Consider the following 13,144-nt stretch of genomic DNA (forward strand, 5'->3'; position numbering starts at 1 on the left):
GTTGAGTCAGTTCCCGGGCGGTACTCCTGTTGGTCGGGTTCCTGGTGAGGGTCCATACACCTCGACACCTGGTGTTGATAGAGTTGCTTTTGACCACCTCACAGACATGGTAGGCCAGTTAGGTTCGCAAATTGGCGAGTCGATAGTTGCAAAACTAGTGTCTGCTGGCTTAGTTAATGCAAATGCTGATTGCCAAACCAATTCGCTCAGTTACACTCGGACACCAGCACGTACAGAACAGTGTACACATACACAAATGATGGCACCACATGTTACAGTGCACATGAAGTCTGAACATGACTCATTTAGGGGCGATGGCTCTGATAAGTATGGCATTGAGGAGTGGGTGGACAGGACAAAAGCTTACTTAAGAAAGCAGAAGTGCCCTGTTCATGAGCAGGCCGAAGAGATAATGAGTAGACTAGCTGGAAAGGCAAGAGATGTTGTCAAAGTCAGCCTTCGCAGTGATGATATGCTCAACGTCAGGCAGGAACCTGAGTTAATTTATAGCATTCTTATGCAGTACTTCAGTGAATCTACCTCTTGCCTGCCACTCGCAGATTTTTATGCCACTCTCCCCAGAGCCAAAGAGAATCCTGTGGACTACTGGATTCGAATTAACAAAGCGGCTGATCTGGCAGATGAGGGACTGCGAAGACAAGGCAAACGTTTCGACAACATAGGAGAGGAGGTAACACGGATGTTTGTTAAATTTTGTCCTGACCCCAATTTGGCGAGTATGTTCAGATGCAAGCCTGTTCAAGAATGGAGTGCAAAAGAAATACAGAGCAGGATTGATGATTACCAGAGGGAATTTAGAAGCCGGGGAAATAGTACAGCGAATCTACGGAGCCACACAACTGCAGTGTTCAACAGTGAACATGTTATGTATGATTGCCCCAAGACTGAGTCACCTTCTGTTCCAGCCCAATCATTCAGTTCTATGCCTGATAGTCAGGCACGTCGTCAGCCAGAGCCTACACCAGCACCCAATCTGGCACCTCATCAGCCCTCCTCCTGCTCAACTCCGGCCCCAGCGATGTCTCAACACACACAACAGGCTGAGAGTCAGTTGCTCACTCGAATGATGGAGATGATGGAGCAGCTCATGGGCAGGGTGCAATTTCGTGATGTTTCCAACCCAAGGCATGGCTCTAGACAGCAGCGCAGTTTTGTCAGAAGTGCCTGTCGAGTCTGTAATGACAGCAAACACACCACAGTGACACACTGTATGACAGACAAACTGTGTTTTGCATGCTTCTCCCCAGGGCACACAAAGAAGGATTGTCCTAAACACTCCTCTGCCCAGACACAACATGAGGGAAACTAGCAGACCCGTATTTGGAGGGAGGCAGTGCGGGTCCTCATTGTAACTCCCAAGCCATTGATGATTGTGAGTCTGAGAATACATACCTTTTAGCCAAAGGAAGTCTTGATCATTCAGAAGTCATTTATCAGAACACGCACATTGTAGGGGGACGTGACAGTCTATTTTATACGCCAGTGAAGATTGGGGACATGGTGACATCAGATGCAATGTTGGACAGTGGTTCGATGGCCTGCACTATAAATGAGTCTGCTGAAATGAAACTGAGATCAGCTGGTGCAGTGGATGAATCCAGTGAGTTCAAAACTGATGTCACCCTTGTAGGCTGCGGAGGGCTGCGTGTGAAACCTAAATCATCATTCAATCTTACCAAACTATGCGATGGATTTTGGCAAGCTCTGTCTAATCCAACTTCAGCAGACCCTGAGTGTGAAAGTTTCTTATCGATGCTTGCTGGATTGGACCGCTGGAGAGGAGAAGAGATTCCTGGGAAGATAGGAACAGTCAGATGCAATTCAGCTGTCCAGCTCGAGCTGGGCCGTGAGTATTTAGTATGGGGGAAGCTGCCCAAATCTGCTGTTGTGTCCCCGGGAAGTGCAGTCATGACTGAACCTACATCTTCTCACTCAGCTCCCAGAGGTGTTATGGTGGCTAGGCTAATCACGTCTCTGTGGCGAGATGGATGGGTCCCCTTGAAACTTATCAACACATCAGGGAGTCCAGTGTTATTGAGATGGAATGCAAAAATTGCAGATCTTTATCCGTGCATTGCGCTTGAAGATCTTGATGACGCCAATACTGTCGATCCTTTCCTGGTAAACTGCCCCACAAGGTTGTCTGATGATGAGGCCGAAGTGTCACCTGTGAGCGAGCGACTGAAGTCAGTTGGGCTGGACAGTCTTAACATTGACTCGTGTGATATCTCAGATGCATGCAAGCAACGGTTGCTGAACCTGATTCTGAGTTATGAAGAGATCTTTTCACGTGGCCATCTTGATTGTGGGGAAGCAAAGGGTTTCGTGCACAGAATACACCTCTCAGACACCAGACCATTCAGGCTTCCTTTCAGACGGGTAGCACCCGGTCAATATCAAAAACTGCGTCAGGTGCTGACTGAAATGGAGGAGAAGGAGATTATTAGGCGATCTACCAGTGAGTATGCTTCTCCTCTCGTTTTGGTCTGGAAGAAGAATGGAGACCTGCGTGTGTGCACTGACTTCCGTTGGCTGAACAGGAGAACGCTGAAGGACGCGCACCCTCTTCCTCACCAGGCGGATTGTTTGGCAGCACTTGGCGGTAACGCCCTCTTTAGCACAATGGATTTGACGTCCGGATTCTATAATATGCCGCTGCATGAGGAGGACCGCAAGTTTACCGCCTTTACTACACCCATGGGCCTTTTCGAGTACAATCGATTACCCCAAGGTCTCTGCAACAGTCCTGGCAGCTTCATGCGTATGATGACCAACATATTCGGGGATGAAAACTTTCTCAGTCTCCTGTGTTATCTGGATGATCTGATTGTCTTCGGCCCAGATGAGAAAATCGCTATTGATCGCTTGGAAATGGTGTTTGGCAGGCTTCGCACATCCAATCTTAAGCTGGCTCCAAAGAAGTGTCACCTGATGAGAAAATCAGTGAAGTTCCTTGGGCACATGATTGATCAGACGGGTGTTTCTACGGACCCAAGTAAAGTTGAAAGCATCTCTAAGATAACCAGTTTAGATTTGATGGAGCTTGATGGAACAACTCCTTCTCAGAAGAAGATAAGATCATTCTTGGGAATGGTGAATTATTACCAGCACTTTGTTCCAAACTATTCTGCAGTAGCCAAGCCACTTTTTAATCTTCTGAAGGGTCAAAAGACGACAGCAAGGAATCTGAGGAGGCTGGGTCCTGCTCATCAGAATAGGAAGCTGAAATCTAGTGACTGGACACAAGAGCAGGACCAGGCAGTTGAGCGGCTTAAAACATCATTGGTCAAGAGCGTTGTCCTTGCCCATCCAGATTTTGATCGCCCTTTCATACTGGCAACGGATGCCTCCTTAGATGGTATTGGAGCTGTGCTCTCTCAGGTCACAGACGGGGAGACAAAAGCCAGGCCAGTAGCCTTCGCCAGCAAGTCCCTTTCTCGGTCGCAGCAAAATTATCCAGCACATCGTTTGGAGTTTTTGGCCTTAAAATGGTCAGTATGTGATAAATTCAGTCATTGGCTCAAAGGACATGAATTTACTGTCTTGACTGACAATAATCCTTTGGCTCATATACTTACAAAACCCTAACTTGATTGCTGCGAACAACGTTGGGTGGCTAAGTTGGCTAGCTACAACTTTGACATAAAGTATGTGCCTGGTCCCCAGAACATAGTCGCTGATGCCCTGAGCAGGGTTCCATTTGTCAAAACTGATGTCACGCAGAGACTGCTCAAAGAGCCATATGGACCACTACTGGCTGGATCCAGAGGGATGTCCACAGATTCTGTGCAGGATGCATTCAGGCGTTCCTGTGATTCAGATAGGAGGCTGGGTGTCATTAATCTAGGCCAGTCATGCAGACCAGACATAAAGCATACCAAAGACCTTCTAACTGTCTCGAATGCAGATGTCTCTGCTATATTGAACTCACATGTTGAGTGGAACATCGGTGCCAGAGCACGAGCAATGTCTGTCATTGATCACTTACCTCAGTTGATGTCAGAAGGGCAGGACACGTTGCCAACATATTCAGAACAGGAGCTGCGTGAAAAACAGCTTTCAGACAAAATTCTGTCAAGAGTCTTGTATTATGTTAAGCGTCAGCGTAGGCCTTCAAGAAGAGAGAGGTCAAAGGAATCAACGAGTGTTCTTCGTTACCTGAGGCACTGGGAGAAACTTGTTGTCAGAAGTGGTATCTTGTACAGAGTGTCCTGTGACCGACTATCGAGGAAAAAACGCTTTCAGTTTGTGGTTCCAGAGTCTTTAGTGAGTGTGATCTTGAAAGGAATCCATGATGACTGTGGTCACCAAGGTCAGTCGCGGAGTGTTAGCCTTGCAAGGCAGCGCTTCTTTTGGCTGAACATGGAGCGACATGCGAGAGACTATGTGCGCCTGTGTCATCGCTGCACTGTGAGCAAAACGATTGATCCTTCTGGTAGAGTACCCCTGGAGAACATTTTAACAAGTAGACCGTTAGAGCTTGTCTGCATAGACTTCTCTATGCAGCTGAAGACTCTACTAACAAGTCTGTTGACGTTTTGGTGATAACCGATCACTTTACGAGGCTAGCACAAGCCTTTGTGTGTAGAGATCAATCTGCCAAACAGGTTGCCAGGATAATATGGGACAGGTATTTTTGCATCTACGGCCTGCCAGAACGCATACATAGCGACCAGGGTCCGAGTTTTGAAAGTAAATTGATCCGAGAGCTTCTAAGGGTCTCTGGAGTGAACAAGTCGCGCACAACACCGTATCACCCAATGGGTAATGGAAGTGTGGAGCGCTTTAATAGAACCCTTGGAAATATGATTCGGGCTTTGTCACCAGATGTGAAGCGAGATTGGCCGAGACGGTTGCAGACACTGACATTTCTGTACAATTGCACAATCCATGAGACGACAGGATATGCTCCTTTTTATTTGATGTTCGGGCGTGTACCCCGTCTGCCCATTGACATTCTGTTTCGCTCTGTATTGAATGATCCAGATGTGACCTGCTGTGACAAGTTCGTATCCACTCTGGTCAAAGATCTGAAAGAAGCGTTACAGATCGCACAAGAACATGCAACAAAAGAACAGAACAGACATGCAGAGTTGTACAACCGAAGGGTAAAAGGACTACTCATCGAAACAGGTGACCAGGTGCTCTTAGCCAATAAAACCGAAAGGGGTAAGAAGAAAGTTGCTGACAGGTGGGAGTCAACAGTTTACACGATTGTGTTTACACGAACAGTTCTGATCGTAAACCAGACACTCATACTTACAGGATCCGTAACCCAGCCACAGGTCAGGAAAAAGTGGTTCATCGAAACCTATTGATGTTGGTGAATTTCTTACCAGTGAACGTAGAGCACCCTCAGTCTGATCAACTTTCTGGTGTTTCCACTTCTTGCCAGAGGTCATCTTCAGTCCTGTCAATGTGTGCAGTGGAGGATGAGTCTTTGGGAGGAGATGCGGTAGTATCTGAGCACACAGAGGATAGCTACAGCAGTGTTACAATGGATGACTCGGTGATGACGAGAGGCAAGGTTATAGCCTCATGTGATGATGCTGACGTTAATTGTGAGGATGATTCTATGTCAGTTCAGGAATCTGATACCAGAAACAGAACGATAAGTTGGGTTTCGGAGCTGCCTGAAGGATCACATCATGAGGCTGATCAAACCCCAAGTGGAGTTCTGGTAGATCCGGTAGCTGAGGCCTTCCTTTCTGCACCAAAAAGCCATGTATCTGACATGTCAAGAGATGTAAGAACATCTGTTTCTGATGGAGACACAAGAGGCGGTTCAGATTCACATGAATCCGATTCTGAGATAGTCCTGTCTGCCCAGCCACCCTCTCAAACTCCTACCAACACACATGTAGCTGACACTGATAATGTACCGCAAAGTTCTAGCTCAGTCACACAGGTTAGGACACGTTTTGGTCGAGTCGTTAGACCTGTTGAAAGATTAATACATGTAATGTCTACACAGGCTGTGGTTCAAGATACAAAACACAATGTTCAAGCTGTTTGCAAGTCATTGCTTAGGGCTTTCTCTGCTTAGAACAAGACTTTTGGTTTCGTGCCTGTTGGCATATTGTCTAAAATAGTGTTAAAGCTGTTTTATAGTCTAAAAGCAGTAGTTCAGATTATGCACATACCTGAAGAAATGGGTTGCCTTCACAACTTTGAGTACACCTTGTGTATCTCTAAATTGTTTTTTTTTTTTTTTTTTTTTTTTTGGTATTGTAATGGTGAATAGAGTATGGAAGGATATTGCGGAATGTATGTAGATGTTCTGCTGTCAGTAGCTGGTGAGAGAGCGTAGCGCTACTCTCTCATCACTTCGTCCTTAAGGGATGATTGGTTTTTGACTGTTCTCCTATAGGAGTTACTTTCGTATTGTGAAATTTATTATTGTGAAGGAAAAGTGTTTCGTTGTTGATATTCCCCTGGTCATGCATATATTTTATGTAATTCAGTGGGGGTGGATGTAACAGGGTTAAAAAGAACATTTGATTTAAAGAGTATTGTGTGAATTTCATAAAATAGGGCATTTGGTTATATTTATTGGTGTTAGAAGGCTCCCCTCCTGTGGCTATTAATGGTACTGCAGATATTGAATTTTGTCGCTCTTCTCTTGCCGTACCGCAGCAGATTCAAGTGTCGATGCTGTGGGTATGTATGGTTTTTCATGCTCTGACGCATTAACAAATTAATTGTGAAAATTATACGTTTCAAGTGAATCTTTTCGACGCAATATATATTTCATACATATATGTGAACATATAGATAATGCATTTAGCAGTTTAACACGGTTGTTGAGAGTATTATAAGATGTATTGAATTTCCATGTGCGTCACACGTGCGAGCACGGATTCATTTCTCGTGACGATTGCGTCTGTCTTAACTATCTGACGATTATTTGTATTATGAGTTGGGTGAATGTGAAATTTCTATCTTTCTAGTTCATATGGATGTCTGCAGTCTGTCAACAGCCAATGTAAATTGTCTTTCTTCTTGTTGTTTACAAAAAAAAGGTATGTTGCTTTCATGTTTATTCTGTTATAATTGTTAACAAATGTTATTTGACAATTAATGAAGAATTACTGATGTTGTCTGCAATTAACCAATCCTGTACATTTACATTGGTGTACTTATAAGTATTATGTTAAGTTTTTCACATTGTATATCATTACTATGTGTTTAATGTGAATAATACGAGTTAGTGGTACGGCAGCAGATTCAAGTGTCGACGCTGTGGTTCATATGGATGTCTGCAGTCTGTCAACAGCCAATGTAAATTGTCTTTCTTCTTGTTGTTTACAAAAAAAAAGATAAATTCGAGCTGAACCCCATTTGTGAGTGTGTCCTTCCACATCCGTTACATAAACAATAATAATAGTTGTCCATTTTAATTTAAGACTTTATTAGTGTGATTTTTGGGCTACTGTAATTGAACAGATTTGTTTGTAAAGAAGCAGTGATGGTTTTAGCACAGACTTGTTTCAAGAGAATCTCTATGTCCTTAAGGCTACAACACTGACATACCATCTCACACTTCTCATGGGGGTGAGGAACGGGGAATTCAAAGTGAGAGAGACAGAGAGAAAGAGCGAGGGAAAAATAAAAGAAAGACCATAAAAAACATTTGACTGATGTTTCACAGTGCTATGACCATAAAAGTGCCACATGCAGATGGATAAATACCTGGACAAATGTCCATGCACAGATATGCATACACACAGACATAAGACATGCATACCTCTCACGAGTCATGCTGATAACTCCACAGAACAAGCACTTTAAAATGTTTCACTGTGTGCCATATCTCTACAGAAAAATATTAAGACAAAATATTAAGAGAGCTTCTTTAAAACGGTCAGAAGACAACCAAACCGGTTTCTGCAGAGCTTCAGAGATAATGTTGTGTTTATATCTTGTACACGTTCATTTAACATACCAAAGAACTTTGAAATCATCATATAATCCAGAATCGCCATTGTTTTTATAAGCAAAGAGTGCACTCCTTTAGCTATGGTGTTTCAACTTAAATCCATTTCGTGGATTATGTGGGTAAAGTGCCAACATACAGATTTAGGAAAAGCAGATTTTATACTGAAAAAGGTGAATGAGAAGCAGATTTCGATGTGATCTACATAAGAACAAACAAAAGGACCTGGGCTAAACAAAGGTGAAAGAGCTGTAGTTGGTTATATTGGCCCATGTGTGAGGTGGAGAGTGTGTGTCACTCACCGTGAACAGCATGGTTCTGTTCTCCTGTAAGCTAGTGGGCTGGACCCCGGTGGCTTCATCTGCTGCCCGTCGCTGGAGCTCCGTTGAGAGGCCGTTCTCATCCAATGCCTGCAGAAACGGCAAACTCTGATCTCTTTTAAAAAACAGAGGGCGCTTTCCTCCTCCATCTGCTCCCTCGTTCGTTCCATTCACCATCTAAAAGAAAAAAAAAAGATCTATTAAACACTAAATTAAATTAAAAGACAAAAAAATTACATTTTCAAAATAAACAGGGTCTAGTCTAGTGTCTAGACTGAGAATCTAAAAACATGAATGTTGATTGGAACCTGATTGAGCGAGAAAGCCCGCCTGATGCCTGCTGCAAGTGATCCTGTGACGCTGACACGTCCAAACTTCTCAATACACTCATCTATTAGTGCAGGTGGTGCTTTCTTATGGGCCACCACCACTCGCCCACAGAACAACACCTCAAACTTCTTGGCAAAGGCTGTAGCTGCATCAGCAGCCGTTGCTGTGGAGCAGGAGGCATCTGCCTGGCCATTGCTAGGCAGAGGTGAGGGAGTGTCTTCTTGTCGGGCAGAACTTTTGCCGGCCTGCCTGAGAGTGCTGATGATCTCTGGAACCTGGAGGACAGATGCAAAAAGAGAATGAGGTCAAGTATGCAATGTAAACTAAACCCTTTAAGATCACACTGACCGATATGCATCACAAAACTATTACTATAGAAATGCCCTTTTCTTAGTCAGCCACATAGAAAACGTACATGGTGCACATTTTTGACAAATGGAAAAAGTATGCACAACAGTAACAAAGATATGACTTTCAGTTCCATGAAGGAAAGGCTATTCCACACTAACAAAGCAGTACCACTCCATGATTCACATCCATCATACAGAAAAGAGTGAAACTACCAGAGTTTTTACCACCAACCAGAATATTTTCCACAGAGGACATAAAAAAATAAAAAAAACAACTGTAGACATTTTCCAAAGTTCCTCTTTTAACAAGGACAAAAACAGATGGATCTATTAAACCGGAATTTAGTTTTCTGCAGAGGTTGAGCTAATGCAAGTCAAGTGTGCTAATGTGAGTTGTTATGGTGTGTTTAAACTAAATTTATCCCATCACGCCCATGTACTTATATTAATCAAGACAAATCCGGTATAAAAAAAAACACTCCTCAAGATATACCTCACTGACAGACTACTGCACAAACGGTCACCTCACTGTAAAGGGCAGGAGAGTGCATTTAAGCTGTTTGCACAAGACATCTGCGACATTTAATAGCAGATGGTTATTTTTCTGCTAATCGAATCTTTAATTCACTGGAATGCGGAGCTAAGTTTAAGTCTATTTCAGCAACATCCATAGAAAAAACAAAAAGCTATACAGGCTGGCCCAGGAGAAAACAGCGAACATTGGGAAAATACCTCAGGCTATAGCACAAGCTCAATTTGGAGTTGTCTTAAGCAATGAATGTTATAAGCATGTGACCAGAAGTCAATGTAGTTCCACCCCAATCTACTTCTTGTCATTCAATAACTTTTAAAGTAAATTATTGCAACCACTTTGGTCTTTTGTGGGACATACATTATATTAAGGGGTCAAAAACATTGTACTTTGAAGTAGGCTTTTGGGATGCTGACTGTGCAGTGGACCCAAACCTTGGACATGTCCCAATTAAAGATGCTGCAACCCATTTTAATTTGCAAATGGCAAGTAAATAAACATTTAAAAAACAAAAAACATCAGAAAACTAGCCACTAAGACTAGCCATTCTCTGCTGTTCTCTGGTTGGCAAGAATCAGATTAAATGTCTCTTAAAAACATATGATTTATACTGCATTTCACAAGATGTCAAAGCAAGTTGCATTTAATAAGTAGGGATCATTAAACTTACATATTTTCAAAACTGACTAATTGATGGGTTGCCTGAATGACATTAACAAATCAAAACATTAAAAGGACAGTCCACAGAAAGATTTAAAATCATAATTTATTTCTATCGTATGCAAAACACAAAGAAGATATTGTAAAGAATGTTGGTAAACAAACTGTTTCAGTTCCCACTTACTTTCATTTAGTGCTGTCATGATTCATTTTTTGTGTACACAATATTTGTGTGTGTACTGTGTTGATTTATTATGTACTGTATATATAAATACACATGCATGTATGCAATTAAAAAAATTATAATAAATGTTTATATAATACATTTATTTATAAATAATATCATTTATATGAATATACATTCATTTAATGCATGTAAATACATGTTAATATTTTCAAAATATAAACATGCATGTGAGTATTTTTATATACATAATAAATATACACAGTATGCACACACATATTATGAATTTTATCTTGGATGCGATAAATCGCGATTAATTGCTTGACAGCACTACTTTTATTATATTTTTTTGAACATGCAAGGGAAATCAAAGGGAACCAAAACCATTTACCAAAATTCTTTCAAATATCTTCTTTTGTGTTCTACAGGAGGAAGAAATTCATGGAAGTTTGGAACAACATTAGGGTGAGAAAATGACCCCCCGCCACACACACACACACACACACACACAAAATTAACCGCATGCACTTAAACAAACACAACTAATACTTAAAAAAATGTATGCTTCCTATCATTCGTAGTTGTCAAAAAAAATAAAATAGATTACGAATATTACTGGCTCATTGACAAACTTCTTTGTTCCTCATTTGTATGTCGCATTGATTTTATATATGTATATATATATATATATATATATATATATTAGGGATGGGACGGTATGAAAATTTTATATCACGATTATAGTGACTAAAATTATCACGATTATCAATATTATCACGGTTTTGTTGAAACGAGATGAAAGTGTTCAAAAATAGTTGATGCTCACACTGAAAACATTTCAGCAAGTTTTATATTTAATAATCAACAAACAACTAATAAAACAAGCAACTCTATGCACTTAATTTAAAGAAAGATTAAATTCTGTGGCATTTCCTTCCTTACAATGAAAAGTGTAGAAGCATAGAAAAGCATAGAAAATTCACTGACTTTCGCCATTCCTTCTCGAAAAAAAAAAAAGAAAACATTGTGCGCTGCGCTTGCGTCAGACTGTTGCTGGCTGGACATGATTTAATAGTGAGTTATTAAAACCGCGATAATCAAACACGGTTTTAATGATAATTCATTTTTAAACGATATTACTAACCTTCAGCACATTTTATCACGGTTATCAATAAAACCGGTTATCGTCCCATCCCTAATATATATATATATTGTGACGAGTCAGCTGCCTCCTCCTTGTCACCGGCACCCCGTCCTAAATCACCGCCCTTCACCAGGCTCCCGACTGGAGTGGGTGTGTGAGAGGAGGGGCGCTGGACGAGTCAGAGCTGGCGGCGTGTGATGGGGCACACCTGAAGGAAATGGAACCTCATCACCGCCTGGACCCTTCCTCCATGAACACTGCCCGACCCACACGAACCCCGCAGTACGACGAGGACACCAGATTGCCCGTTTATTTTTGGACACTCTTCCCCTTTGGCCACCTTTATCCCCGGTTTTATTTGATTTTCTGTTAGTAAAAGCCTCTCCGAGGCTTGACGCCACGCCCACTGTGTCTGTCTTGTGCTCCTACCGTCACAATATATACACACACACACACACACACACACACACACACACATACATACATACATATATATATATATATATATATATATATATATATATATATATATATATATATATATATATATATATATATATAAGCTTACCATCATCAAACAAACGTATTCTGTTCAAAATGAAGACACAAAGTAATTGGATGCTTTCTGGTTCTAAAATGTTAGTAGAGTATGTGATATACCTGCTAGAACACCTGTGTGAACTAGAAGAGAACTGACTTTCTACACCAACGGAAAATGACCTTGGGTCAAACTAGTTAAAAGTGAAGTTAGTTATGAGAAAAACTATTTGCATCACTTGTTTGCAGTTGCAACTAAGTTTGATATCTTAATTGTGGCTTTAATATGTTCAAATATGTTTTGTGGCCTCAGAGTGAGCATACAAAGAATGTGGCTAGTGCATTAGGGTAGAGAGCACTAGGGCTGCACAATGTGTCGTTTAAGCATCGATATCGCAATGTACGAATCCACGATAGTCACATCGCAGCTGCTCCCCGGCCCTTGACGAGTGTGATTCGCGGATTAATTGCACAGCTTAACGATCATAGAGTGAAAGTTTATCATTTGCATGTGTTTTTAAGTCCTGTCAGTTTAACAGGGCGCATATAAGAACGAGCAGAGAGAGAGAGAGAGAGAGAGAGAGAGAGAGCGAGCCCCGGCCGCGCGCGCACGCTCACCTTCACCGTCTTCAAACACCACGAGCGCTGTCTTGCTCTCTCTCCCTCTAATTGATTAAAACAGTGATTAAATGTTTTCTGTGTTGTCAAATCTTGTGCGATATCCTAAACTGCAGAGATAATTACACAACGCATGCTGTACACGTCTGATTCGCAAACTAATGATTCCTTTGAACCGATTCAATTTAATGAATGGTTTAAACAACTGACCTGTCCAACACTGAACTCACGAAATGTCTGAATTGGTGTATAAAAAAAATCTGTAACACTTTACAATAATGTTCTATTTATTAAACTATTTAACTACATTATTTAACATTTACTATTACTAAACTGCACTTCTTTTTTATAGTAACAAAATTATTGCTCATGGTAAGTTCATGTTAGTTAATATGTTAACAATTCAAACCATATCCTAGTTACAAACAAATAATTTACTCTAATTTAAATAATACTCTGATGTTTAAATCATTTAAAATGAAAATGTAAGTGTGCTCACCCGATTTTTGTTT

At 41.4% G+C, this 13,144-nt stretch overlaps 1 protein-coding gene across 5 annotated transcripts in view; it reads right to left on the minus strand.

Moving 5' to 3' along the window:
- The window catches only part of LOC132143536 (TBC1 domain family member 1-like), a 65,310-nt gene that overhangs the window by 37,908 nt on the left and 14,258 nt on the right, over positions 1-13,144 (minus strand). For all 5 annotated transcript variants that reach the window (XM_059553847.1, XM_059553848.1, XM_059553849.1 and 2 more), the window contains 2 exons: positions 8,586-8,882; positions 8,260-8,454 (listed from right to left, as the gene is read on the minus strand). In XM_059553847.1, the coding sequence (XP_059409830.1) occupies positions 8,260-8,454; positions 8,586-8,882 (492 nt within the window). The remainder of the gene's footprint in view (positions 1-8,259; positions 8,455-8,585; positions 8,883-13,144) is intronic.

This window comes from Carassius carassius, chromosome 7 (assembly GCF_963082965.1).
Source record: "Carassius carassius chromosome 7, fCarCar2.1, whole genome shotgun sequence".
NCBI lineage: Eukaryota > Metazoa > Chordata > Actinopteri > Cypriniformes > Cyprinidae > Carassius > Carassius carassius.